Source organism: Nematostella vectensis, chromosome 10, assembly GCF_932526225.1.
Source record: "Nematostella vectensis chromosome 10, jaNemVect1.1, whole genome shotgun sequence".
Lineage (NCBI taxonomy): Eukaryota > Metazoa > Cnidaria > Anthozoa > Actiniaria > Edwardsiidae > Nematostella > Nematostella vectensis.
Genome location: NC_064043.1, coordinates 9,816,097 through 9,842,919, shown reverse-complemented (window position 1 = coordinate 9,842,919; position 26,823 = coordinate 9,816,097). Strand labels below are relative to the sequence as shown.

At 43.9% G+C, this 26,823-nt stretch overlaps 3 protein-coding genes across 6 annotated transcripts in view; 1 reads left to right on the top strand and 2 right to left on the bottom strand.

The window, feature by feature from the left end:
• Nucleotides 1-1,299: 1,299 nt before the first annotated feature.
• On the top strand, nt 1,300-9,963 carry LOC5519219 (U3 small nucleolar RNA-associated protein 18 homolog). Of its 2 annotated transcripts, XM_032363991.2 has the most exons (14): nt 1,301-1,614; nt 1,971-2,068; nt 2,669-2,767; nt 3,043-3,107; nt 3,193-3,344; nt 3,691-3,774; nt 4,252-4,423; nt 4,524-4,624; nt 5,354-5,444; nt 6,547-6,670; nt 7,068-7,190; nt 8,179-8,227; nt 9,237-9,376; nt 9,587-9,963. In XM_032363991.2, exons 1-14 carry the CDS (start codon nt 1,417-1,419, stop codon nt 9,609-9,611), a joined length of 1,521 nt encoding a protein of 506 aa, XP_032219882.1. In that variant the 5' UTR covers nt 1,301-1,416; the 3' UTR covers nt 9,612-9,963. The 2 variants fall into 2 exon arrangements, with proteins under 2 accessions (XP_048589194.1, XP_032219882.1); XM_048733237.1 differs by lacking the exons at nt 9,237-9,376; nt 9,587-9,963 and adding an exon at nt 9,015-9,147 and having other exon boundaries at nt 1,300-1,614.
• LOC5519285 (lactadherin) lies at nt 9,178-24,412 on the bottom strand. Its single transcript, XM_001639148.3, has 5 exons — nt 23,679-24,412; nt 22,398-22,669; nt 21,559-21,643; nt 15,183-15,517; nt 9,178-10,910 (listed from the first exon to the last, which is right to left on the bottom strand). Exons 1-5 carry the CDS (start codon nt 23,734-23,736, stop codon nt 10,767-10,769), a joined length of 894 nt encoding a protein of 297 aa, XP_001639198.3. The 5' UTR covers nt 23,737-24,412; the 3' UTR covers nt 9,178-10,766.
• Nucleotides 24,413-24,551: 139 nt separating this feature from the next.
• LOC5519289 (C2 domain-containing protein 3) overlaps nt 24,552-26,823 on the bottom strand; it is a 42,395-nt gene continuing 40,123 nt past the window's right edge. For all 3 annotated transcript variants that reach the window (XM_048733234.1, XM_048733235.1, XM_048733236.1), the window contains exon 35: nt 24,552-26,664. In XM_048733234.1, the coding sequence (XP_048589191.1) occupies nt 24,711-26,664 (1,954 nt within the window). In that variant the 3' untranslated portion in view covers nt 24,552-24,710. The remainder of the gene's footprint in view (nt 26,665-26,823) is intronic.

Here is a 26,823-nt window from a genome sequence, read left to right as displayed (position 1 = left end):
GCAATTGATGCTCTTTGCTATTTCCCCTCTACACCAAAAATAAATTAATAAACAGATTTGATTTTTAAATTAGAAATTTTCATTTAGTACTTTCACTTATATCTTCTTTTTAGGATTTCCTTTCCTTTTCCATTACATTTATTTTAAAGGTTTAGATTTATTTCATTGGAATGGTTGGATCCAGGGTTTCTAAAAACACCAAAATATAATGCATTACTGGATGTATATTTGTAGATATTAATTCCCATGGGGATGGAAAATCACCACTTAAAATGGTACATTAAAACTTCAGTATTGCATCTTATCTAAAATTGTGTCTGACACTATATTCTATCTTTGAAATCCTGTTTCATCCATTACTTGTTCTTTGCAAGGACAAAGCTTGTCAGAATGTAGCTTTACAAATGTACATTAATGAAACTTTTATTAAGGAAAGGGTTTTTTAGGGCAAGATACTTAAACTTTATGACACTAGCAACAACCTTGTTCTTTTTCAATAATAGAATTCTGTTCACATAGTTTGGATAGCATAGACATGGCCTCTTTAGAGGCCTGTGGTGATGAAAGGGTTAAGATAATGGGAAAGGGGGAATGTCAAGAAATGCTCAATCAAATTATTTTCATTACTGTTATTTTTTTTCAACAAACCTTTCAAGTTGAGTCAATTCCCTTTATATCTCCTCCCCCATCGACTATTTTTTAGTCAATTGATATTCTTTCCTTCCTCTCTACCCCAAACATAGATCAATGAAAGGGTTTGGTTTGAAATTAGAAGTTAGCATTTTAGCACTGTCAGTGATGCCTTAGATGTTTTTTTTTTCAGGATTTGCTTCCAAAATCAATTTGTTTTTTCTTCATTGCATTCATTTTGGAGTAGGCCACCAACAACAAGGCCACTATATGGTAAATGGTGGGTGCACCAATATGTAATGCATGAAAGGAGATATATTTTTGGATTTTAATTTCCAGACATTTTTCTGATTTGATTGATTTCAGCTTGCATTGGATATGATGTTTATCAGGTGTTGACTGATGTTGTAAAGCAAAAAATCATTGTGGTCGCTTACGAGAGCTTAAAAATAAAAGAAAATCTCAGTTGGTGGTTTGAAATTTTGGTCGTTAACGGAGCTGGTCGCACCGATAAGTTGGTCGCTTACGAGAGCTAAGAATCACAGATTTTGTGTGACAATTCAATCGGTGATTCGTGATCGTGGTCGTTATCGGAGCTGGCCGCTTACGAGAGCGGTCGCTCAGAGAGCTTCGACTGTACATGAATTACCTGGCTCAAACACTTCGCCGCTGACCATCTCCCACGTGGTATACACAAAACAAAATGGCGACTAACTGTATAACACTTTGACTACCTAAACTTTGGTAAAAAAATAACTGAGTCTCTTGTATCAGGACGTTTAAAACATGCTGCGAAGAAAAGCTAAGCGAGAAGTTCACATAACTACGGACGAAACTCCCTCAGAGAACAAGCGAAGGAAAGCTGTTGTTGACAACGGAGACGAAGAGTCGGATTTGGAGAGATTGGTGTTTGGCGCAGAACACGATTTGTTCGCCAAACTCGACAGAGCAGTCGAGACTAAGTCATCCGATTCTGAAGACGAGGTATTTTGAAACACGTTAGACTATGGAAACTATCTCTTGCTCAGCCAACATAAGATTTATAATTACTGTAACAATCTTCAAGAATGAGACATGATGTTCTTTTGAAGAGTGTGGAAACCCTTTCAAAGTTTTATAGTAAAAGTTTTCATAGAAAAAGTAAAGTAGACAAGCCAGTTCAAAAGAGAACAGAGATTAGATTACATCAATGAAAAATTGTATGGGTTTTTAAAACCACTCTTACTCCTTATATAATAAGTCATTAGATTTGATATTTACAAAGCAAGCACAGTCCAAGCCTTAACCATTTCCTTTGCAATAAATACTGGTAATGACTGACTTATTTGATGTTTTCTTAGTCTGATGAAGACCATGATGGTGATGATGACAAGCCTGGGAATATTGCGGCTGATGGGCATGCAGCTAAATGGGTTGATAAAGATGATGACATAGAAAGGTAAGTGTACATACATTAAATACATTCTCATTGGACCTTTAAAACTGGTTGAATCTCTTGTTAACAGTCAAACCCCTCATAAGTGTACCTTACCAGTCCCAATAAGTCAACTCTCTTGTTAATGGACACCTTCAGGAACCAAAACATTTGAAAAAAGGTGTCCATACTGTAGGGATTTCTATTTACAAGGTGTCAGAACAGAATTTTGGCAAGGTGTCCATGAGTATGGCTGTCTGTTTACAAGAATGGTTGTTAGTTTGATCAAAGTCTACTGTTTGAGAGCTCCAACTCTCCTGTTTTTTTTGACTGTTCACTCTCATTTACCTTCTTTTAAATTGAATGTGTACTCATGTGCTTTTTTAGAGCCCTCTTTCATTTTATCTTTGTATTAATGTTATTCAAAGCCCCATTTGTTAAGAGAAGTACCTTAGCATGCATTTTATTACGGCATTTACTTGAAAAGTGTATAAACTACGAAAATTGTTGTAAAACATTTATAGTGTTACCCCCCAGTAACAAGGCACCTATTTTCCTTCAATATATAAAGGTTTCCCATTAGCATACCCATAGGGTAACCATGACGATTTCTTTTTGCATTAGCATTGATGTGTCAGCAGAGGCCAAGCTTAGGAAGTTAAGAGACACAAAGGACCAAACAATTCTCAGAGGCACCAAGTATACACAGAAACTGAGGACACAGTAAGTAAACCAGATTAAAGTAAACTGACCAAAATTTATTAAGAACTTAGCAGAGTAAGGTCTTTAGATGAAATGCTTGAACATTATATGTTTCCATTGTGCATAGATTCTTAACAGTATTTCCAGTATTGTGGAGGAGGGAAAGGGGAAATTTGCTTGCAAACAAACTAAACAGATACAGTACACAATCAGTAGGCAAAACCCTCTTTGTGTAGGGTTTTGTCCTATTCCATGCACCATCTGGTAAGTACTCCATTGTGGATGTTGTTTTATAGATTTGAAAAGATTTATGGAGATGGAAACTGGGCCAGTCTGGAGAAGAAAAAGAAGAAAAGAAAAGGTGTGTAATACTTATGTCTACGTATATGTAGTAGTCTAGTTATTAAGGTATTGAGGGCTTTTTTTATCGTTTCTGGAATGTTTAGACAGTGAAGGTGATGGAAGTACTGATGATGATGATGATGATGAAATACTGGCAAGAACAGGTAGAAATCTTGCTACACAGTCAGAGAGGCTGCCAAAAGGCCTCTTAAGTATCAAGCGGGTGAAGGACGCCAATGCAGCCAAGCCAGCAAATGTAAGATCTACTTCAGTACTGTACAGTATAATGCAAAAAGTTTGATGGCAAATTACAGTACTGTATGACATAGGCACTGTACTGTTATGAGATAATATGTATCTGTAGATACATACCTTTACATTGTGAACTTTAAAAACTCAGTTGAACCCTTTTCTATGTCTGGTTTCAAATGTTAAGCTGGGATAAAATGTACCGTACATTTAATCTTTTAATGAGCAAAACTGCTGTGTGGATTTTGGTGCGTGGGCTGATTTTGCATAAAATTACAGTACACTCAGAATCCAGAAACCATGTGCAGAATGTTAAAATACTTTCAGTCTGTACTGTAATTTCTTATTCCCAGGTTACTGTCCAGTCCCTGGAATTTCATCCAAGTGCCAAAGTACTTCTGACTGCTGGGCTAAACAAAACCCTTGATATTTTTCAGGTGAGTCCAGTACTCTCTAAGCCATGTTAAAATCACAGACTATTTGCATACCTAGATCCAGCTCACCATTGTTAATACCTTGTACTGTAGGCATGGTTCAGCTGTCCAACACCATGCAGTGGCTCTCTGTACATTGTGCTTACTTTTGTAATTTTGGTGATGTGATTGTAAAATGTAATTGAAATTTGTTTGTAACTTTTGTCACTGCATTTATAAATAGGGTGAAGATGATCGGGGCCAAATTCACAAAATAGTAAATTTTACAGTCGCTTCACCAAAAAATTACTTTACAAAAGTTGATATCTTGTTTGTTGTTACTGTACTTTCTAAGTAATTCAAGGGATTCTCCGCTTTAGGATGACATTTTAGTGAGGTCTGTATTTGATGGGAGAAATGGACCAGCAGATTTTCTGGTCTCTGCAGAGGATGTAGGTTGGTGTCGCCCCAAGCTGAATGAAAAGTATTGCTTATTTTTAGGTTGATGGCAAGGAGAACCCAAAACTACAAAGCGTGTTTGTCAACAGGTTCCCAATCCACAATGCACATTTCACCTGTGATGGTGAACAAGTGATTATGTCCTCTCGTCGGAAGTATTTCTATGTGTATGATATGATCAAGGGACAAGTAACTCGAATACCAGGCATAAGAGGTATGCATGCTGTTTATAATGTTCAAAAAGTATAAATCATGCCACAAAGGTAACATTGACATTTCAAATATTATAACGCTCAAATGTTTTTTTTATCTAGGTCGCCATGAGAGAAATTTAGAAAAATTCAAAGTATCCCCAGATGGGAAGCATCTTGTATTTCTTGGTGATAATGGCTACATGATTCTTCTATCCAGCAAGGTATTGCACTTTGCAATTATTTTTTTTAAGTGGTCTATATAGCCCCATACAATACCAATGCAATGCAATACATATACAGTAATAGATATCTTTTTTACCTTGTTTGCTTGGGCTGTACAGGATCTTATGGGCCCTTGGATTTTTCGTGAGCTTGACTCTTGGGCCATAAAATAAAGAACAAATTTTATGCCCCATAAGTTCTTGTATGGCCTGGGCACTCAGTCAATAAGAGTTACAGTTACAGCATGTAAAAATCACAATCAGAAGCAACAATTTTTATAATGTTCCTCTACACACACAAGGTACAGTATACTTAGCTTTAGAAAAGTAGGTGTTCTTCATAGATATGTTGAAAACAGGGAAATAAATCAACGAAAGTTGAAATGGTACAGAATACTTATGCCTATTCAGGGTCCAACAAAATGCTAATCCTCAAAATGCACTGTGAAGCCTGCTAATATATTACTTCAAGCCTTTGAATGTTTATATTACAACACGCTGTATAGTACTGGTACACCTGTACCAATTGCCCATGTTACACCTGTACCAATTGCCAACGTGGTAGAACTTGTATTATTGTATGCATACAGTACAGTTGATGCTTCCATCACAGTTTGGAGTAACTTATTCTGTAAAAGTTTTGTTTTTCCTTTATTAATTACTGAATGTTTCAAGCTACAGTAAATACTGTACAGTATTGAGAATGTGTTCTTCTTTCCTGCTAAACAGACCAAGCAGTGGGTGGGTAATCTGAAGATGAACGGCTCTGTCAAGGATGTCACTTTTTCAGCTGATGGATCTCGCATGTATAGCACAGGAAGTAAGCATTTGACTTGCTACTACATACTTATGCTGCATCACTGTAAACCTCGCTTTAGGGAAAATCTTGAGAAAAAACAGTGAAAGTATTAGAAGTACCAAGATGGTTAATGCGGGAGAATACAGTAAATGTATGGATATTTTCAAGAAAATTAAGAGTGAGAAAAGGTTCAAAATCTTAAGACTCACGCCTAGCGTGGGAGAGTTAACAGCTATGATACTGACACTGTTATACTGGTACAGTAATACTAAAAAAGCATCTTGAAATGAGAATGTTTTTCACCACTCATTTCAACCTTATGGATTCAAAGAAGGCACAGACTGGATGTTGTTTTTTGGTAAAATGCACTTGTGTAAGGATAGAGATTAGTTAGTTGATAAGTCCATTCATTATTCAGGGCTTCTGGAATTACGTGCTTGTGCGGAATCTCTGCGTACAGTAATCCACAAATTGCCGCTTAATCCTGCGTAATTTGGCTAAATATGAAAGACAAAACATTTAAGTGCGCAGCTGATGTGTTCTTTTAGGGTTCTTACCTCTATTTCTCATAAAAAAAAGAAAGATATTCTTCGTAAGAGTGCGATATTTCGAACTGAATTTTGTAAACAAATAAAATGACTAGGCGTTCTTTGCTAAACCGCGAAGGCCCAGGACTAATAATAAAATACCTTTTTCAATTGGCTGGTGGCTAGGAGCCAATGAAAACTCGCCTAAGATATTTTCGGGCAAAATATAAACCTTTTCAAGTTATTTGGTGCTTTCCTTTGGTACAAAATGTAGTTTGGGCGTAACAGTTGATATTCAGTGTAATTTTGCGCGTAATTCAGTAAAGAATCCCACAAAATTTCGATTTTGAAAGAAAAATGTATTGCAAAATCCCTCGTAATTTAGCGCTTGATGATTGATTTTCCGTGTAATTTAGTGCATAATTTAGCAAAGAATCCCGTGTAGTTTTGAGTTTTTTCCGCGTAATTCCAGAAGCCCTGATTATTACAGTATTATCTGACCTAAAGTACATTATCACTTGCAGTATTATTGCAACATCTAGGGCTAAAACTCCTTCAAATCGTATTATATAGTGTACTTTTAATGTGTTACACAGGTGATGGAGAGGTGTATGTCTGGGATATGACAACAAGAAGCTGTGTGCACAAGTTTGTGGATGATGGATGCTTGACCGGCACAGCTTTGGCAGCATCAAAGGATGGCAAATATCTTGCTTGCGGGTACATATACTTGCCTACTGCAAATGGGACTCTCACATTTACACAGGGGCAGGTTGAGGAATTTGTTAGAGGGGTACTGTAGGGTTTGCAGGATGAAGTTAGACTCATAAGTATAGTAAAACAGAAAATGACTTTTTACCACATTTTTCTGTCATAGGAGGGGGGGGGGGGGGGGGGAATGTACAGACTTACTTTTAAATACCTTCTTATAACTCTATCATTTTGAATTTTCACAAAGCAGTTTTGTATTTAACAGACAGTGTGTCCTCAATACAATCACATTGGTTGTCTTGTTTATTTTTTACCAATTTAAATTGAACTCATGATAAAACTTGTGTGTTTAGCTCTGATAGAGTATGATGACTCCTACTATATATTGTTAACAACTTCTCTACAGGTCTGATAGTGGCATTGTTAACATCTATGATGATCAATGTTTACTCCAGTCTCAGCCAAGACCACTAAAGTCAGTTACCAACCTGGTGACATCTGTCACAGGCACTCAATTCAATTCATCCAGGTACAGTGAAACTCTATGGAATCTATGGATCCAGCTTTCTCATTTTATCTGTAGGAGCATCTTCACAGGCCGCTGGGTGTCTTAGTATGGAATCAGGCATACAATGTTTCTTTACAGTATTTATTCATTTGTTTTGCCCTTGACTGTGTGCTCAACTCTACTCTACAGGGCTTCTGGAATTATGCGCTTGTGCGGAAGCGCGTAATTTGTCTTTTTCCGTGCAATCCAAAAATTTCCACGTAATCTCGCGTAATTTGGCTAAATTTTGAAAGACAAAACATTAAATTGCACAGCTGATGTGTTCTTTTAGGGTTGTTACCTCTATTTCTCGTGAAAACTGAATTTCCGAAAACAAATAAAATGACTAGGCGTTCTTTGCTAAACCGCGAAGGCCTAGGACTAATAATATATACTTTTTTTTAATGGCTGGTGGCTAGGAGCCAATGAAAACTCGCCTAAGATATTTTCACGCAAAAAAATTAACCTTTTCAAGTTATTTCGTGCTTTCCTTCGGTACAAAATGTTGTTTGGGCGTAACAGTTGATATTCCTTGTAATTTAGCGCGTAATTCAGTAAAGAATCCCACAAAATTTTGATTTTTAAAGAAAAATGTATTGCAAAATCCCGCGTAATTTAGCGCGTAATGATTGATTTTCCGCGTAATTTAGCCAAGAATCCCACGTAGTTTTGAGTTTTTTTCCGCATAATTCCGGAAGCCCTGACTCTAGCATGTGCAAAATCAAATTGATTGAGTCATAACAGGATACTGTACTGTAGTTCCTTTCAAGATTACATGGCTCAACCATAAGGCATGTTTATTTTTTCAGGGCTGGTCCTATTTAGAATCTGTCCACCATAGATAAGATGATTAGATTGACTAGACTAGATATATTTGATTGCAAACAGATTGTTATGATCTATGATAGTTAGATTGCAATTGTTTCCACTTGATCCAATTTCACGAATTTCTCTCTGTTGTGTCTGTCAGTGAAATATTGGCAATATCATCTCGAGTCACCAAGGATGCCTTTAAACTTGTAAGTATATACTTTGTGTGTACTTACGTATTTACTATTTAATGTTTTATGGTTAATGGTTTAGTTTTTTTGCAACACAATACCACCTCCCTCTCTTCCCCATGCCCACCCCTTTTCATAGACCATGTTATGTATCGACCCCATGTCACCTCCCTTCACTGACCTTAACCAGGGTGAAAGAACATAGCCTTGAAGGGAGGAAGTTAACGAAGGGGAGAGAACAAAGTAAGTGAACATGGAGAAGCAAACACGTTCATTGAAAAGACATGGACATGGAGAGGAAAACACTCAGTGAAGGAAGGTGGACATGTGGAAAGGAACATATCCACCCCATTTCACTCACCATGTTCTCTTATTCATGTCCACCACCCTTCACTTACTCTAATCCAAGGGAAAAGAACACAATCAGTAAATGGTGGTAGACATGGAGAATAGAGCATAGTCATTGAAAGGTGGGGGGCCAGAGGAAGGGAGCAAGAACATGGCCAGTGGATGGAGGTGGGCATGGGAAAGGTACATTCCCACAGTGTGTTCTTCTCCATGTCCCCTCCACAGGGTGTGTTCTTCCCCATGTCCACCTCCTTTCATTGACCAAGTTCCCTTCTACAGGGATACTTCTTCACTGACCGTGTTCTCCATGTCCACCTCCCTTCACTGACCATGGTCTCTTCCCCATGCTCGCCTCCCTTCACTGACCCTGTTCTCCTCCCCATCTTCACTTTCCTTGACTAACCTTGTTCTCTTACCCAGGTCCACCTTTCTTTACTGACATCATTCTTTTCCCCAGGTCCACCTCCCTTCAATGACCGCGTTTTCTTCCCCAGGTCCACCTTCCTTCACTGACATTGTTCTTTTCCTCAGGTCCACCTCCATTCAATGACCGTGTTTTCTTCCCCATGTCCACCTTCCTTCACTGACATCGTTCTTTTCCCCAGGTCCACCTCCATTCAATGACTGTGTCTTCTTCCCCATGTCCACCTCCTTTCACTAACCTTGGTCTCTTCCCCAGGTCCACCTCCCTTCAATGACTGTGTTCTCTAACTGGCCTAACAGTAAGGTTCCATTGCGTTACGTCAATGCCTTTGACTTTTCACCAAACAGTGGCTTCTTGTCCATTGGAAACGATCGTGGTACTGCCCAGCTCTATCGGTAGGTGGAAGTCTCTAACATATTTGTTTTGGACGCTATTCTTTGTCCCCCAAACACAAGTTTGTATATACCCGCTTGCAGGAATCAGACTGTAGGTCTGAGATTCTAACAGAAGGTGCTTTGTTATTCGAATCAGGGGCCACACCGAGTCAAGACTTAATCGATATACCAGTAAGAATAGAAATAACAGTTTTCCATGTTGTCTTGTAGGTTAAATCATTATACAGACTCCTGACAGCAGTGAGAGAAAATGGGCGAAAGATCCTATACCATATGTATGTTATCCTTCTCATCATCATCATCAGTCATCATTGTAATCACATCATTACCAATGGCAATGTTTTGAAGTCATTGAAATGTATGACAGACGCTTTAAGATGAAGGTCTCTACTATCTGAATTCATGATTAGGGTCTCTATCTGGTTTTAATACAGTAGAGGGCAGTTTTTCGAAAAAGGTTAAGATGGTGCCTCGAAAAAAAGTAAAGACGGACGGTACATGCAACAGCTAGATTGAACCTATGTTTCATACATCGTTCTGTATTTTATTACCATGGAAGAGAAAAAAATATATCACAATCAAATACATCGTTCTCGTCTATTTATAAGTGAAAGCATAGCTCTTGTCCTGTCGTCTCAAGCATTCTCAAGGGCCCTTGATCTCGTCAACTTGGACGTCTAGTTGTCTTTTTAACTGCAAGACCTTGACTTTTCCTCAATTGCGCATGCATGACACGGTTGTTATTGTTGTTGTGAATATTTTTTTTTTTTTGGGGGGGGGGGGGCAAATTAACCACAACGGCGTTTTGCGAAAAATCGAAACTACCCGCTTTCTTTCAAAGCAGTACGCCTTCCCCTGTTCTAAATTTAACACATTTTACGCATTTTGATACGCTTACGTACGCTACTTCAAGAGCTAACAAGCTTTGTGCAAAACATTCTTCTCACCATAGAAAATTAACCACAACGGCGTTTTGCGAAAAACCGAAACTACCCGCTTTCTTTCAAAGCAGTACGCCTTCCCCTGTTCTAAATTTAACACATTTTACGCATTTTGATACGCTTACGTACGCTACTTCAAGAGCTAACAAGCTTTGTGCAAAACATTCTTCTCACCATAGAGATCTGTGGCTCCCCATTTTCAACATTTACGGAGCTCTCTTCTTGACGAGCTCTTTCGAGAATGGCGACTTTCCCTTGGCGCATCTCTTTTATAGCGCGCCTTCGAGTTTGTGTAAATTGTGGCTTGCCTTCTAAATTAGTCTCCCGCGCAGCCGTCCTTACAACAGAGTAAGCCTTTATACCGTAGAACCGCACAGCTCAGCCGCCAGGGAAACCAACGCAGTGGTATTCATGCAGACATAGCAAGATCTTGATAACTATAATAGACATCATATCATACAGCCGTAGAGCTCTGCTCTAAGGTTGATGAAGTCATACCAAGCCAACACTACAATCCGCACATAGCGCGCTCTCAGAACTGGAACAAAGGCGTTGGTCACCACGCTATCTTGATCTGTGTTCCCATTAAAGATCTATAACAGGACAGAGCAATGAAACTTATGGGCTTTACCAGGGAGAGAGCATGGGGGACTCTGCTCTCCACTTCCCACCCACAAAAATTTTGAAAGAAATATGATTTAAGCTGGTGGTATGCGACAATTAATGTTTGTAAAACAATCCCTAACTTCAATATTGACTGTGTTTTACAGCACTGTTTTTGAGGTAGATGTTTGGAAGATGACAAAAAGGAGAGGGAGATAAGAGGGAAAGGGTTGTGCAGGATGACGGAGGGTAAAAGGGAATGGGTTGTGGAGAATAAAGAAGAGAATAAGAGGGAGTGAATGGGTTGTGGAGGATAACGGAAAGGATAAATGGGAAAGGTTTATGTAGGCTGACCGAGGAGATAAAAAGGAATGGGTAAGGATAGGAGTGCATGTGTGGTGTGGATGAGGAAAGGGATAGGAGAGCATGGGTGGTGTGAATGAGGGAAGGGATAGGAGGGCACGGGTGGTGTAGATGAGGAAAGGGATAGGAGGGCATGGGTGGTGGAGATGAGAGAAGGGATAGGAGGGCATGGGTGGTGGAGATGAGAGAAGGGATAGGAGGGCATGGGTGGTGTGAATGAGGGAAGGGATAGGATGGCATGAGTGGTGTAGATGGGGAAAGGGATAGGAGGGCATGGGTGGTGTAAATGAGGGAAGGGATAGGAGGACATGGGTTATGTAGATGAGGAAAGGGATAGGAGGGCATGGGTGGTGTGGACGAGGGAACGGATAGGAGGGCATGTGTGGTGTGAATGAGGAAAGGGATAGGAGGGCATGGGTGGTGGAGATGAGAGAAGTGATAGGAGGGCATGGGTGGTGGAGATGAGGGAAGGGATAGGAGGGCATGGGTGGTGTGAATGAGGGAAGGGATAGGAGGGCATGGGTGGTGGAGATGAGGGAAGGGGTAGGAAGGCATGGGTGGTGTAAATGAGAGAAGGGATAGGAGGGCATGGGTGGTGGAGATGAGAGAAGGGATAGGAGGGCATGGGTGGTGTGAATGAGGGAAGGGATAGGAGGGCATGGGTGGTGGAGATGAGGGAAGGGATAGGAGGGCATGGGTGGTGTAGATGAGGGAAGGGATAGGAGGGCATGGGTGGTGTAGATGAGGGAAGGAATAGGAGGGCATGGGTGGTGGAGATGAGGGCAGGGATAGGAGGGCATGAGTGGTGGAGATGAGGGAAGGGATAGGAGGGCATGGGTGGTGTAGATGAGGGAAGTGATAGGAGGGCATGGGTGGTGGAGATGAGGGAAGGGATAGGAGGGCATGGGTGGTGTGAATGAGGGAAGGGATAGGAGGGCATGGGTGGTGTGAATGAGGGAAGGGATAGGAGGGCATGAGTGGTGGAGATGAGGGAAGTGATAGGAGGGCATGGGTGGTGTAGATGAGGGAAGGAATAGGAGGGCATGGGTGGTGTGAATGAGGGAAGGGATAGGAGGGCATGGGTGGTGTGAATGAGGGAAGGGATAGGAGGCATGGGTGGTATGAATGAGGGAAGGGATAGGAGGGCATGGGTGGTGTGAATGAGGGAAGGGATAGGAGGCATGGGTGGTGTGAATGAGGGAAGGGATAGGAGGGCATGGGTGGTGTAGATGAGGGCAGGGATAGGAGGGCATGGGTGGTGGAGATGAGGGCAGGGATAGGAGGGCATGGGTGGTGTAGTTGAGGGAAGGGATAGGAGGGCATGGGTGGTGTAGATGAGGGAAGGGATAGGAGGGCATGGGTGGTGTAGATGAGGGAAGGGATAGGAGGGCATGGGTGGTGTGAATGAGGGAAGGGATAGGAGGGCATGGGTGGTGTGAATGAGGGAAGGGATAGGAGGCATGGGTGGTGTGAATGAGGGAAGGGATAGGAGGGCATGGGTGGTGTGAATGAGGGAAGGGATAGGAGGGCATGGGTGGTGGAGATGAGGGAAGTGATAGGAGGGCATGGGTGGTGTAGATGAGGGAAGGAATAGGAGGGCATGGGTGGTGTGAATGAGGGAAGGGATAGGAGGGCATGGGTGGTGTGAATGAGGGAAGGGATAGGAGGCATGGGTGGTATGAATGAGGGAAGGGATAGGAGGGCATGGGTGGTGTGAATGAGGGAAGGGATAGGAGGCATGGGTGGTGTGAATGAGGGAAGGGATAGGAGGGCATGGGTGGTGTAGATGAGGGAAGGGATAGGAGGGCATGGGTGGTGTAGATGAGGGCAGGGATAGGAGGGCATGGGTGGTGGAGATGAGGGCAGAGATAGGAGGGCATGGGTGGTGTAGATGAGGGAAAGGATAGGAGGGCATGGGTGGTGTAGATGAGGGAAGGGATAGGAGGGCATGGGTGGTGTAGATGAGGGAAGGGATAGGAGGGCATGGGTGGTGGAGATGAGGGCAGGGATAGGAGGGCATGGGTGGTGTGAATGAGGGAAGGGATAGGAGGGCATGGGTGGTGTGAATGAGGGAAGGGATAGGAGGGCATGGGTGGTGGAGATGAGGGAAGGGATAGGAGGGCATGGGTGGTGTGAATGAGGGAAGGGATAGGAGGGCATGGGTGGTGTGAATGAGGGAAGGGATAGGAGGGCATGGGTGGTGTGAATGAGGGAAGGGATAGGAGGGCATGGGTGGTGGAGATGAGGGCAGGGATAGGAGGGCATGGGTGGTGGAGATGAGGGAAGGGATAGGAGGGCATGGGTGGTGTAGATGAGGGAAGGGATAGGAGGGCATGGGTGGTGTAGATGAGGGAAGGGATAGGAGGGCATGGGTGGTGTGAATGAGGGAAGGGATAGGAGGGCATGGGTGGTGTGAATGAGGGAAGGGATAGGAGGGCATGGGTGGTGGAGATGAGGGAAGGGATAGGAGGGCATGGGTGGTGGAGATGAGGGCAGGGATAGGAGGGCATGGGTGGTGGAGATGAGGGAAGGGATAGGAGGGCATGGGTGGTGTAGATGAGGGAAGGGATAGGAGGGCATGGGTGGTGTAGATGAGGGAAGGGATAGGAGGGCATGGGTGGTGTGAATGAGGGAAGGGATAGGAGGGCATGAGTGGTGGAGATGAGGGAAGGGATAGGAGGGCATGGGTGGTGGAGATGAGGGAAGGGATAGGAGGGCATGGGTGGTGTAGATGAGGGAAGGGATAGGAGGGCATGGGTGGTGTGAATGAGGGAAGGGATAGGAGGGCATGGGTGGTGTGAATGAGGGAAGGGATAGGAGGGCATGGGTGGTGTGAATGAGGGAAGGGATAGGAGGGCATGGGTGGTGGAGATGAGGGCAGGGATAGGAGGGCATGGGTGGTGGAGATGAGGGCAGGGATAGGAGGGCATGGGTGGTGGAGATGAGGGAAGGGATAGGAGGGCATGGGTGGTGTAGATGAGGGAAGGGATAGGAGGGCATGGGTGGTGTGAATGAGGGAAGGGATAGGAGGGCATGGGTGGTGTGAATGAGGGCAGGGATAGGAGGGCATGAGTGGTGGAGATGAGGGAAGTGATAGGAGGGCATGGGTGGTGGAGATGAGGGCAGGGATAGGAGGGCATGGGTGGTGGAGATGAGGGAAGGGATAGGAGGGCATGGGTGGTGTAGATGAGGGAAGGAATAGGAGGGCATGGGTGGTGTGAATGAGGGAAGGGATAGGAGGCATGTGTGGTGTGAATGAGGAAAGGGATAGGAGGGCATGGGTGGTGTAGATGAGGGAAGGGATAGGAGGGCATGGGTGGTGTGAATGAGGGAAGGGATAGGAGGGCATGAGTGGTGGAGATGAGGGAAGGGATAGGAGGGCATGGGTGGTGTGGATGAGGAAAGGGATAGGAGGGCATGGGTGGTGTAGATGAGGGAAGGGTTAGGAGGGCATGTGTTGTACAGGAGGAAGGAGGGGTTTTATTCCATTTAATTTGTCTTATATTTAAATTGCGGCATATAAAGTGAACCTCGGGTCATTGAAAAATATTTTAGTATTTCGCAGGCCCTTGCAAACGCAAACCCTAACAGGCTAGCCATACCAGGGTCGGATCTAGCTTTTCGCTAAAGGGGATTTGGCTCAGGGACAAAGGGGGAGGGGGTAATTTTGTTTTTGTTACATATGGTTTTCTGGCAGCCCGCCCAAGGAGGGGTTGAAACCCCCTAAACCCTCCCCCTAGATCCGCTACTGCATATATCAAACAACTGAAATATTTGCGAACTACTAAATGCACATCCCAACGTGATGTGACATCGTCACCAATTCTAAATCGCGACCTAACATTGTCCTTAATTTCCAACCCTAAGTCGTGCCTTAAAAACAGGAAAATAATATATACCTTGTATGAAGAACCCTGCATAAAGTCTTTCCATCCGCTGCCTACAAGACTGTACTTCACTCGGTATTGCTTGACATACTTAGGGTAATCAGGAGGAGGTCGTCCCTGTGTTGCTACGTGCGTGACCCACATGACTCGGCCCAAGTCCACTTGGAGGTACTCTCCAGTGCTGGAAACCGCTGGAGCCCAGGCTCCGATGCCGCTGCCTGTTTTTTGGTTATGAAGACGGGCGAAAGAGGCGAGGCGAAATCTATCCTTTTCAGACGAAGCCGTGATGTTTTCGTCCGGCAATGTGCCATCCTCCATCCCAAGAGGGTGGGGATAGTTGCCACAACCTGAAAAGATACACCACAACGTGATAAAATGAGCCCGTTACTTTGTTACTTCGTGCAACGAACAAATCCTACATCTTCTCACCACAGCATCTGAGGTATTCCTTGGCACTTGTGGAATTTGTCTATAAAAAATGGGTATATGGGAAACACGCTGCTAAAGCCCAAAGTAAAACAACCCCCACATCGGCAAGCCATTGCTGGTCTTTTCTCGAGGCACCCACCCCATATCTCTCCCACCCAAGTGAGCAAAACCTAGCTCTGATACGCAAGAACGTAAGGCCTTTGATACATTAGAACGTGTACTCGGGAGCCCCATCCTATCTATCCCACCCAAGTGAGTAAGGCCTACCTCTGATACATGAGAACGTGTACTTAGGAGCCCCATCCCATCTATCCCACCCAAGTGAATAAGGTCTTTGATACATGAGAACGTGTACTTAGGAGCCCCATCCCATCTATCCCACCCAAGTGAGTAAGGCCTCTGATACACGAGAACGTGTACTTAGGAGCCCCATCCTATCTATCCCACCCAAGTGAGCAAGGCCTTTGATACATGAGAACGTGTACTTAGGAGCCCCATCCCATCTATCCCACACAAGTGAGTAAGGCCTCTGATATATGAGAACGTGTACTTAGGAGCCCCATCCTATCTATCCCACCCAAGTGAGCAAGGCCTTTGATACATGAGAACGTGTACTTAGGAGCCCCATCATATCTATCCCACCCAAGTGAGTAAGGCCTCTGATATATGAGAACATGTACTTAGGAGCCCCATCCTATCTATCCCACCCAAGTGAGTAAGGCCTCTGATACACGAGAACGTGTACTTAGGAGCCCCATCCCATCTATCCCACCCAAGTGAGCAAGGCCTCTGATACATGAGAACGTGTACTTAGGAGCCCCATCCTATCTATCCCACCCAAGTGAGCAAGGCCTCTGATACATGAGAACGTGTACTTAGGAGCCCCATCCTATCTATCCCACCCAAGTGAGCAAGGCCTCTGATACATGAGAACGTGTACTTAGGAGCCCCATCCTATCTATCCCACCCAAGTGAGCAAGGCCTTTGATACATGAGAACGTTTACTTAGGAGCCCCATCCTATCTATCCCACCCAAGTGAGCAAGGCCTCTGATACATGAGAACGTGTACTTAGGAGCCCCATCCTATCTATCCCACCCAAGTGAGCAAGGCCTCTGATGCATTAGAACGTGTACTTAGGAGCCCCATCCTATCTATCCCACCCAAGTGAGTAAGGCCTACCTCTGATACATGAGAACGTGTACTTAGGAGCCCCATCCTATCTATCCCACCCAAGTGAGCAAGGCCTCTGATACATGAGAACGTGTACTTAGGAGCCCCATCCTATCTATCCCACCCAAGTGAGTAAGGCCTTTGATACATGAGAACGTGTACTTAGGAGCCCCATCCTATCTATCCCACCCAAGTGAATAAGGCCTTTGATACACGAGAACGTGTACTTAGGAGCCCCATCCTATCTATCCCACCCAAGTGAGTAAGGCCTCTGATACACGAGAACGTGTACTTAGGAGCCCCATCCTATCTATCCCACCCAAGTGAGTAAGGCCTCTGATACATGAGAATGAGTACTTAGGAGCCCCATCCCATCTATCCCACCCAAGTGAGTATGGCCTTTGATACATTAGAACGTGTACTTAGGAGCCCCATCCTATCTATCCCACCCAAGTGAATAAGGCCTCTGATCCACAAGAACGTGTACTTAGGAGCCCCATCCTATCTATCCCACCCAAGTGAGCAAGGCCTCTGATACATGAGAACGTGTACTTAGGAGCCCCATCCCATCTATCCCACCCAAGTGAGTAAGGCCTTTGATACATTAGAACGTGTACTTAGGAGCCCCATCCAATCTATCCCACACAAGTGAATAAGGCCTTTCATACACGAGAACGTTTACTTAGGAGCCCCATCCTATCTATCCCACCCAAGTGAGCAAGGCCTCTGATACATGAGAACGTGTACTTAGGAGCCCCATCCAATCTATCCCACCCAAGTGAGCAAGGCCTTTGATACATGAGAACGTGTACTTAGGAGCCCCATCCAATCTATCCCACCCAAGTGAGCAAGGCCTCTGATACATGAGAACGTGTACTTAGGAGCCCCATCCAATCTATCCCACCCAAGTGAGCAAGGCCTCTGATACATGAGAACGTGTACTTAGGAGCCCCATCCTATCTATCCCACCCAAGTGAGCAAGGCCTTTGATACATGAGAACGTTTACTTAGGAGCCCCATCCTATCTATCCCACCCAAGTGAGCAAGGCCTCTGATACATGAGAACGTTTACTTAGGAGCCCCATCCTATCTATCCCACCCAAGTGAGCAAGGCCTCTGATACACGAGAACGTGTACTTAGGAGCCCCATCCTATCTATCCCACCCAAGTGAGCAAGGCCTCTGATGCATTAGAACGTGTACTTAGGAGCCCCATCCTATCTATCCCACCCAAGTGAGTAAGGCCTACCTCTGATACATGAGAACGTGTACTTAGGAGCCCCATCCCATCTATCCCACCCAAGTGAATAAGGTCTTTGATACATGAGAACGTGTACTTAGGAGCCCCATCCCATCTATCCCACCCAAGTGAGTATGGCCTTTGATACATTAGAACGTGTACTTAGGAGCCCATCCCATCTATCCCACCCAAGTGAGCAAGGCCTTTGATACATTAGAACGTGTACTTTGGGGCCCCATCCCATCTATCCCACCCAAGTGAGCAAGGCCTCTGATACATGAGAACGTGTACTTAGGAGCCCCATCCTATCTATCCCACCCAAGTGAGCAAGGCCTTTGATACATTAGAACGTGTACTTTGGGGCCCCATCCCATCTATCCCACACAAGTGAGCAAGGCCTCTGATACATGAGAACGTGTACTTAGGAGCCCCATCCCATCTATCCCACCCAAGTGAATAAGGCCTTTCATACACGAGAACGTTTACTTAGGAGCCCCATCCTATCTATCCCACCCAAGTGAGCAAGGCCTCTGATACATGAGAACGTGTACTTAGGAGCCCCATCCTATCTATCCCACCCAAGTGAGCAAGGCCTCTGATACATGAGAACGTGTACTTAGGAGCCCCATCCAATCTATCCCACCCAAGTGAGCAAGGCCTCTGATACATGAGAACGTGTACTTAGGAGCCCCATCCAATCTATCCCACCCAAGTGAGCAAGGCCTCTGATACATGAGAACGTGTACTTAGGAGCCCCATCCAATCTATCCCACCCAAGTGAGCAAGGCCTCTGATACATGAGAACGTGTACTTAGGAGCCCCATCCTATCTATCCCACCCAAGTGAGCAAGGCCTTTGATACATGAGAACGTTTACTTAGGAGCCCCATCCTATCTATCCCACCCAAGTGAGCAAGGCCTCTGATACATGAGAACGTTTACTTAGGAGCCCCATCCTATCTATCCCACCCAAGTGAGCAAGGCCTCTGATACACGAGAACGTGTACTTAGGAGCCCCATCCTATCTATCCCACCCAAGTGAGCAAGGCCTCTGATGCATTAGAACGTGTACTTAGGAGCCCCATCCTATCTATCCCACCCAAGTGAGTAAGGCCTACCTCTGATACATGAGAACGTGTACTTAGGAGCCCCATCCCATCTATCCCACCCAAGTGAATAAGGTCTTTGATACATGAGAACGTGTACTTAGGAGCCCCATCCCATCTATCCCACCCAAGTGAGTATGGCCTTTGATACATTAGAACGTGTACTTAGGAGCCCCATCCCATCTATCCCACCCAAGTGAGCAAGGCCTTTGATACATTAGAACGTGTACTTTGGGGCCCCATCCCATCTATCCCACACAAGTGAGCAAGGCCTCTGATACATGAGAACGTGTACTTAGGAGCCCCATCCTATCTATCCCACCCAAGTGAGCAAGGCCTTTGATACATTAGAACGTGTACTTTGGGGCCCCATCCCATCTATCCCACACAAGTGAGCAAGGCCTCTGATACATGAGAACGTGTACTTAGGAGCCCCATCCCATCTATCCCACCCAAGTGAATAAGGTCTTTGATACATGAGAACGTGTACTTAGGAGCCCAATCCCATCTATCCCACCCAAGTGAGTAAGGCCTTTGATACATTAGAACGTGTACTTAGGAGCCCCATCCAATCTATCCCACACAAGTGAATAAGGCCTTTCATACACGAGAACGTTTACTTAGGAGCCCCATCCTATCTATCCCACACAAGTGAGTAAGGCCTCTGATATATGAGAACGTGTACTTAGGAGCCCCATCCCATCTATCCCACCCAAGTGAGTATGGCCTTTGATACATGAGAACGTGTACTTAGGAGCCCCATCCAATCTATCCCACCCAAGTGAATAAGGTCTTTGATACATGAGAACGTGTACTTAGGAGACCAATCCCATCTATCCCACCCAAGTGAGTAAGGCCTCTGATACATGAAAACGTGTACTTAGGAGCCCCATCCCATCTATCCCACCCAAGTGAATAAGGTCTTTGATACATGAGAACGTGTACTTAGGAGCCCCATCCAATCTATCCCACACAAGTGAATAAGGCCTTTCATACACGAGAACGTGTACTTAGGAGCCCCATCCTATCTATCCCACCCAAGTGAGCAAGGCCTCTGATACATGAGAACGTGTACTTAGGAGCCCCATCCTATCTATCCCACCCAAGTGAGCAAGGCCTCTGATACATGAGAACGTGTACTTAGGAGCCCCATCCTATCTATCCCACCCAAGTGAGTAAGGCCTCTGATACATGAGAACGTGTACTTAGGAGCCCCATCCCATCTATCCCACCCAAGTGAGTATGGCCTTTGATACATGAGAACGTGTACTTAGGAGCCCCATCCAATCTATCCCACCCAAGTGAATAAGGTCTTTGATACATGAGAACGTGTACTTAGGAGACCAATCCCATCTATCCCACCCAAGTGAGTAAGGCCTCTGATACATGAAAACGTGTACTTAGGAGCCCCATCCCATCTATCCCACCCAAGTGAATAAGGTCTTTGATACATGAGAACGTGTACTTAGGAGCCCCATCCAATCTATCCCACACAAGTGAATAAGGCCTTTCATACACGAGAACGTGTACTTAGGAGCCCCATCCTATCTATCCCACCCAAGTGAGCAAGGCCTCTGATACATGAGAACGTGTACTTAGGAGCCCCATCCTATCTATCCCACCCAAGTGAGCAAGGCCTCTGATACATGAGAACGTGTACTTAGGAGCCCCATCCTATCTATCCCACCCAAGTGAGCAAGGCCTCTGATACATGAGAACGTGTACTTAGGAGCCCCATCCTATCTATCCCACCCAAGTGAGCAAGGCCTCTGATACACGAGAACGTGTACTTAGGAGCCCCATCCTATCTATCCCACCCAAGTGAATAAGGCCTTTGATACATTAGAACGTGTACTTAGGAGCCCCATCCCATCTATCCCACCCAAGTAAATAAGGCCTTTGATACATGAGAACGTGTACTTAGGAGCCCCATCCAATCTATCCCACCCAAGTGAATAAGGCCTTTGATACATGAGAACGTGTACTTAGGAGCCCCATCCCATCTATCCCACACAAGTGAGTAAGGCCTACCTTTGATACATGTAAACATGTTTTTGGAGCCCGATCCCATCTATCCCACACAAGTGAGAAAGGCCTACCTTTTATACATGTAAACATGTTTTTGGAGCCCGGTCCCATCTATCCCACCCAAGTGAGTAAGGCCTACCTTTGATACATGTAAACATGTTTGGGAGCCCGATCCCATCTATCCCACACAAGTGAGTAAGGCCTACCTTTGATACATTTAAACATGTTTTTGGAGCCCGATCCCATCTATCCCACACAAGTAGGTAAGGCCTACCTTTGATACATGTAAACATGTTTTTGGAGCCCGATCCCATCTATCCCACACAAGTGAGTAAGGCCTACCTTTGATACATGTAAACATGTTTTTGGGGCCCGATCCCATCTATCACACACAAGCAAGCAGGGGAAGGCCTACCTCTGATACAAGAGAACGTATGCTTGGAATTAAAGTCAGGTTGACAGCTGGTGTCGTTAGGGCAGGGATTTGACTCGCACGGGTTCTGAAAGCGAAGTCATATCATATTCATATTTTGCTCCGTGACAATCATAAGTGTGAGCAATTATAAACTTTAATGAAGCTTTTTGCGTACCGTAAATGGTCTAGTCAACACAGGGGGCGTTCATTAAATTTCGATGGTCCGAGAGGGGCGTTCAATAGATAGGAGAAAGGGGCTTTCATTTTAAACCATAACAATATAACAAACCCAACAGTGGGGTTCTAATTTCAGTAAGGATCACTTGCCTGCGTAGCAAGCGTTTCTTGACATTGAGCAAGTCTCACTCAAAAGCCAAACTCAGATTAAGCAAGCAGGCAATTCCTATGTCGGTTGTTTTTTTCAGCAAAGAGGGAGGGGCGTTTAATAGAGGGGGCGTTTGTTAGAAGGGGGGGTCAATACAAACTTGTAAGCTTGGGGGGGATGTTTATTAGATAGGAGGCTTTCTTTAGATAGAGGGCGTTTATTAGATCATTTACGGTATGTTTAACACGTCACAGCTCCCACTACCAGGCAAGTTGGGTTGTTGTAGTAAAACGGGCTAAATCTTCGATAGTTGTGTTGCAAAAAGTAGTCATCTTTCTACAGCGACAAAAGTTAGTTTGCCGGTTTGCTACTTTTGTGGCAACGCGGCCACAAAAGTTGTAAGATTTTGCGGCTCGCATTAAACTATTATCCAAACACTCAGGCAGTAGATATTTCAATAAATTATTGTAGTTCGGGGCAATCTATACTTATTTTGTTCCATGCACGTACGTACCATAAAGCTACAGTAGTTGTACCCAGGCCTGGTCACTAATTTATCCGGCTCTCTCACGTGATCAGCGGCACTCAACTCGCACGGCACCGCAATGGCGGCGTTTGTTTGACCAATGTTGTAGGATACGCAGGCCGGCTCGTAAAAGCATTCTTTCATGCACTGTTCATCGTCTTGAACTAAGATGGCTTTTTTAAGGATTTTCCGGCTAGTATTCAGTGACTTGTCAGACGTGCAGTCATAATTGACTAGCGCACGGCATTCAAATGCTGAAACTTAAGGGTGTTGGTAAACATTTTAAACTGACTTTGGATTCTTATCCATGAGCCATACGACAAATCATATATATATTTATTTTACGGCCAAAAAAGCAAAAGTTTTTTTAATCTTGAAAATACCAAATAGTCCCCAGAATGGCCCCTAAAATTTGAGATTAACAAAACCGATTGCTTTTATTTTAGGTGTGTTATTAAGCAATCAAAGGGCGCATGAAATGTAGGCAAATAACAGAGCGACTAAAAATAAAAAATGCGCCAAGAACTCGGAGTTCCTTTTATAGATTTAAATAAAACTGCCTCTTAGTGTCGTCCAAGATCGACAGTATAATATCCTAAAGCTGGTTTGTTTTTTTTTGGAAATCAAGGAATTCATATTTGTGTTCTATGTTTAAGTTGTCGCAAATACAACGGGATCTGTATTTACCGGTACGAGTACCATGAAAGAAATAAAATGATTATGATTATTTTGATACATGGTTGTTTTTCAACGCATATGTTTACTAGCATATACCAAAATTATGTCCAAAAAATAAAAAAAACAAATGAATACAAAAATTGTGGAGCCTTTCTCAACTCTAACATACATTCAACATCTCATAAACTTTTCTTCCGGGGATATTTTCTATAACTTTTAATTACATAGGTGAAATCTCTAAATCTCGCGACTTTCCATTTTGAAGTAAAACTGTAACACTTGTCAATTCACTACACCAAAAACTGGAAATCGACTCTGCCAAATTTTCGTCTTTAATAAGACTTCTTCTGCCCTGAAGAAGTCTTATTAAAGACGAAAATTTGGCAGAGTCGATTTCCAGTTTTTTGGTGTATTGTATTCATTGTTCTGGTACGAGATCGCGACAGTTTAGGCTTTTTAATTCTACTTGTCAATTCACTATAGATTAAAGTGGTGCTAGCGGGCGTATAGTAATTTAAGGAGTTAGCATAAAATGTAAAGTGTTTGAAAATTTAAAATCAACAAGGTAAACAAGAAAACTTAAACACTTACCTGTGCCCTTTGAAAGGAGATGAAGTAACACATAAGAGGTGATAAGCAGTCGTGCCATTTTTCAAAACTATCCCTTACTTACACCACTTTTTGAAGAGGTTTTTTCGCTTTAAAACTCTGGTGAGCATGCCGAAACGGCGAAAAGCGAATAACGCTAATTAAGACATTCAGTGACTTGACACACTTGCGCAATTTATAATAGCAATAATCTAATTTAAAACAATATCTTGTGGCAGCTCATTCAAATGGAAAAAACAATAACATAACTAAAAACGTTTTCATATTTCGTCAAATAAAAGGGGACAGGAGGACATTTGCGAAAAATATCCGAAAAGTATCCGAAACTATTCCGTAAAAAGTTTAAGAAACAACAATATTTACGCAAGCCTTGATAGATTGAATATGAATTATTAAAGTCCCCTTCCCAACCTAGTGTGAATGCATTAAGCCTAGTCCTTGGAAGGGCATCGTCTCGTCTCTAAAACAAGCGGCTGCAAACAGACAAAGGATAGCATAAGACAGAACAAGACCCCTGCCTTGCGTGCGACTGTTTTGCTAACACGATGAAAATGTCGTGTGAATTAGTGCGTGAAAAGACAGTCAAACTTAAGAAAACCGAATTAGGTAAAACGGTTCCTAGAAGGCTTAATACTTTAACTCCTTTGTTTGTTTGAGCGATAAAATCAAGTCAAGAAAAAAAAAAAAATAACGAACGATAACAATCAGTGTCGTGCCCTGTTTGATTCAGATCTCCGGAGCTCTAGGTAATGTTTATTGAAATAATTGACCGATGACTGAGTTTGCTAATAGAAATAGTTGTATTAGAGGTAATAGTAGCTTGCTAACCGGCTCTGTTTTCAGAGAAAACAAATGTTTTCGGAAAAACAAATTTTCTTTATTTCATTTCGAGTAATTGGCATTCCAATGGCGATCTGGTAGTTAGTAGATAACGGCAATTATTAAGCTGTCAGTTTATCCCGAGCCATCTACAAGAAGTATACAGTATCAACTCTAATCTCGAGATTTGCATATTTACATCTCCTTTGAGGAGAAAATCCTGGCAATTCTATCCGCGTCGAAACTCGACAAAGGCGGGCATTCGTCCTTCTTCGCCTTGTAGCGCACCTTCCTTCGAGCAAATTCGCGCGACACCCCCTCAATACCCTCCCCGCCCTCGAGCGCATTGGCCGCTCTGGCTAAAAGCTTGGACCGAGGCGGCGGGGAGCCTTTCCCAGATACTGAGTAAGGTCTCCCAAGCTTGGCGTCGAGCCGTAAGGCACGCATGGATTGCTCCAGCTGACGTGTCGGCATGAAGAAGTTCGGTAACAGAGACGCGATATCGCCAGCAGCAGAAGGCTTTGTGTTCGTGACAATATTGGTGACGTCTTCGTCATGGTTGCTATGACTATTGGTGTCATCCATGACGTCATTGTTATCATGGCCACAGGCACAAGTGGCCGTATTGGCTTCCTGTGGGTCGCTATGGCTACCAATATTGATAACGTCAAGGTTACTGTCTTTATCAGTGAGGTCATCTTCCCCGGAGTCAGTATCGATTTTATCGTTCTTGTCGTTATCAGTGCTACCGTTATTATGGGAGAAAGACTCCTTACGAGCGATTCTGCAAAAACTATGGTTATCAAAAAGCTCCATCGCATTTTTGACAGAATCAAATGCGTCATTGCTTTCTTTTGTTTTTCTCGGTTCTTTGCTTTCGTGGCCATCTTTCTCTTGGATTTCGCTATCATCAATCAACACCGCACTAATAGGCAACTTATTAATGGGACCAGTTTCGTCGTCACTGAGCCAGCTATCCATGTCCAAGAAGCGACCAGCGGTATTCACACCCTGATAACCGCTGACCCCTAGAGATACGTCCCTTCCAAACTCGCTCTCAGAGTCATCAGTATCGATATTGTGATCGTCTGGGACGGTTTTGTCTTTACCCTCTTGAAAGTTTAGATCGCTCGCGCACTCTAGGCCCGGATCAGGGGTTATTTTTACTACAGTGTCATCAAACTGACAGGGCGAGGAAGCTCTTCCACCATCTCGGTAAGACGTACCGCCGTCAGATGGATAATGGTTATTGTAATGGTCGGCTTTGTTTAAAACATTATCTTGTTGATGGGGATCTAGTGTGAATCTATGGGGAATGCACTCGCTTTCAAGCCTCTCGGATACTCCGACATGAGTACCATCGTTATCCGAACCATCACTGGTATTAGAGCTCCTCTCAAAAGAATTAAAATGTTTAAGGCGTTCCGAACCACCCCCTTGCTCATAGTAGACTGTAGAATCTGTCTCTTCAATATCACTCGATTTGGCAGTGTTAGATGGCTCCTGATCGAGGGGAATTCTACCCTTAGTGTTTCCAAGACGTGTTTGAGGGTGTTCCGAGAATCCCTCTCTAGCATTATCATATCTTGCCTCCCCGCTACTCTCGACATTTCCAAGACGCGTTTCAGTAGAGTGTTCCGAGAACCCCTCTGTTGTATTATCATCTTGTGCCTCGCCTCTACCCTCGATATTTCCAAGAAGCATACCAGTAGAGTGTTCCGGGAACCCCTCTCTTGTATTATCATCCTGTGCCTCTCCTCTACCCTCGATATTTCCAAGAAGCATTCCAGTAGAGTGTTCCGAGAACCCCTCTCTTGTATTATCATCCTGTGCCTCTCCTCTACCCTCGATATTTCCAAGAAGCATTCCAGTAGAGTGTTCCGAGAACCCCTCTCTTGTATTATCATCCTGTGCCTCTCCTCTACCCTCGATATTTCCAAGAAGCATTCCAGTAGAGTGTTCCGAGAAGCCCTCTCTTGTATTATCATCCTGTGCCTTTGCCCTGCTTCCCTGCGCGCCGTTGATATCCGAGTAGCTATCCTGGTCTGTACTCAACCCTATGCCTGTGCGAACTTCGTCTTGCGAGGTATCAGGGCGAAGTTTTTGCTCCAAGCCACGCTTAAGGTTTTCTAGCTCTGTCATGTTCCGTCTAAAAAAGGACAAAGGGTTTGTTACAAGATTATCTGACTAGCCAGTCTAAATAACAATAACAATAACAATAACAATAACAATAACAATAACAATAATAATAATAATAATAATAATAATAATAATAATAATAATAATAATAATAATAATAATAATAGTA

Bases quoted from the DNA above. Each gene is read 5' to 3' on its own strand.
- LOC5519219 (XM_032363991.2), top strand. From the start codon at position 1,417: ATGCTGCGAAGAAAAGCTAAGCGAGAAGTTCACATAACTACGGACGAA. The intron at 5,445-6,546 runs GTAAGCATTTGA...TGTGTTACACAG, and splicing joins TCGCATGTATAGCACAGGAA to GTGATGGAGAGGTGTATGTC. The intron at 8,228-9,236 runs GTAAGTATATAC...TCTCTTCCCCAG, and splicing joins CCAAGGATGCCTTTAAACTT to GTCCACCTCCCTTCAATGAC.
- LOC5519285 (XM_001639148.3), bottom strand. From the start codon at position 23,736: ATGGCACGACTGCTTATCACCTCTTATGTGTTACTTCATCTCCTTTCA. The intron at 21,644-22,397 runs GTACGTACGTGC...CTTCGCTTTCAG, and splicing joins ACAACTACTGTAGCTTTATG to AACCCGTGCGAGTCAAATCC. The intron at 15,518-21,558 runs GTAGGCCTTCCC...GTATCTTTTCAG, and splicing joins TACGTTCTCTTGTATCAGAG to GTTGTGGCAACTATCCCCAC.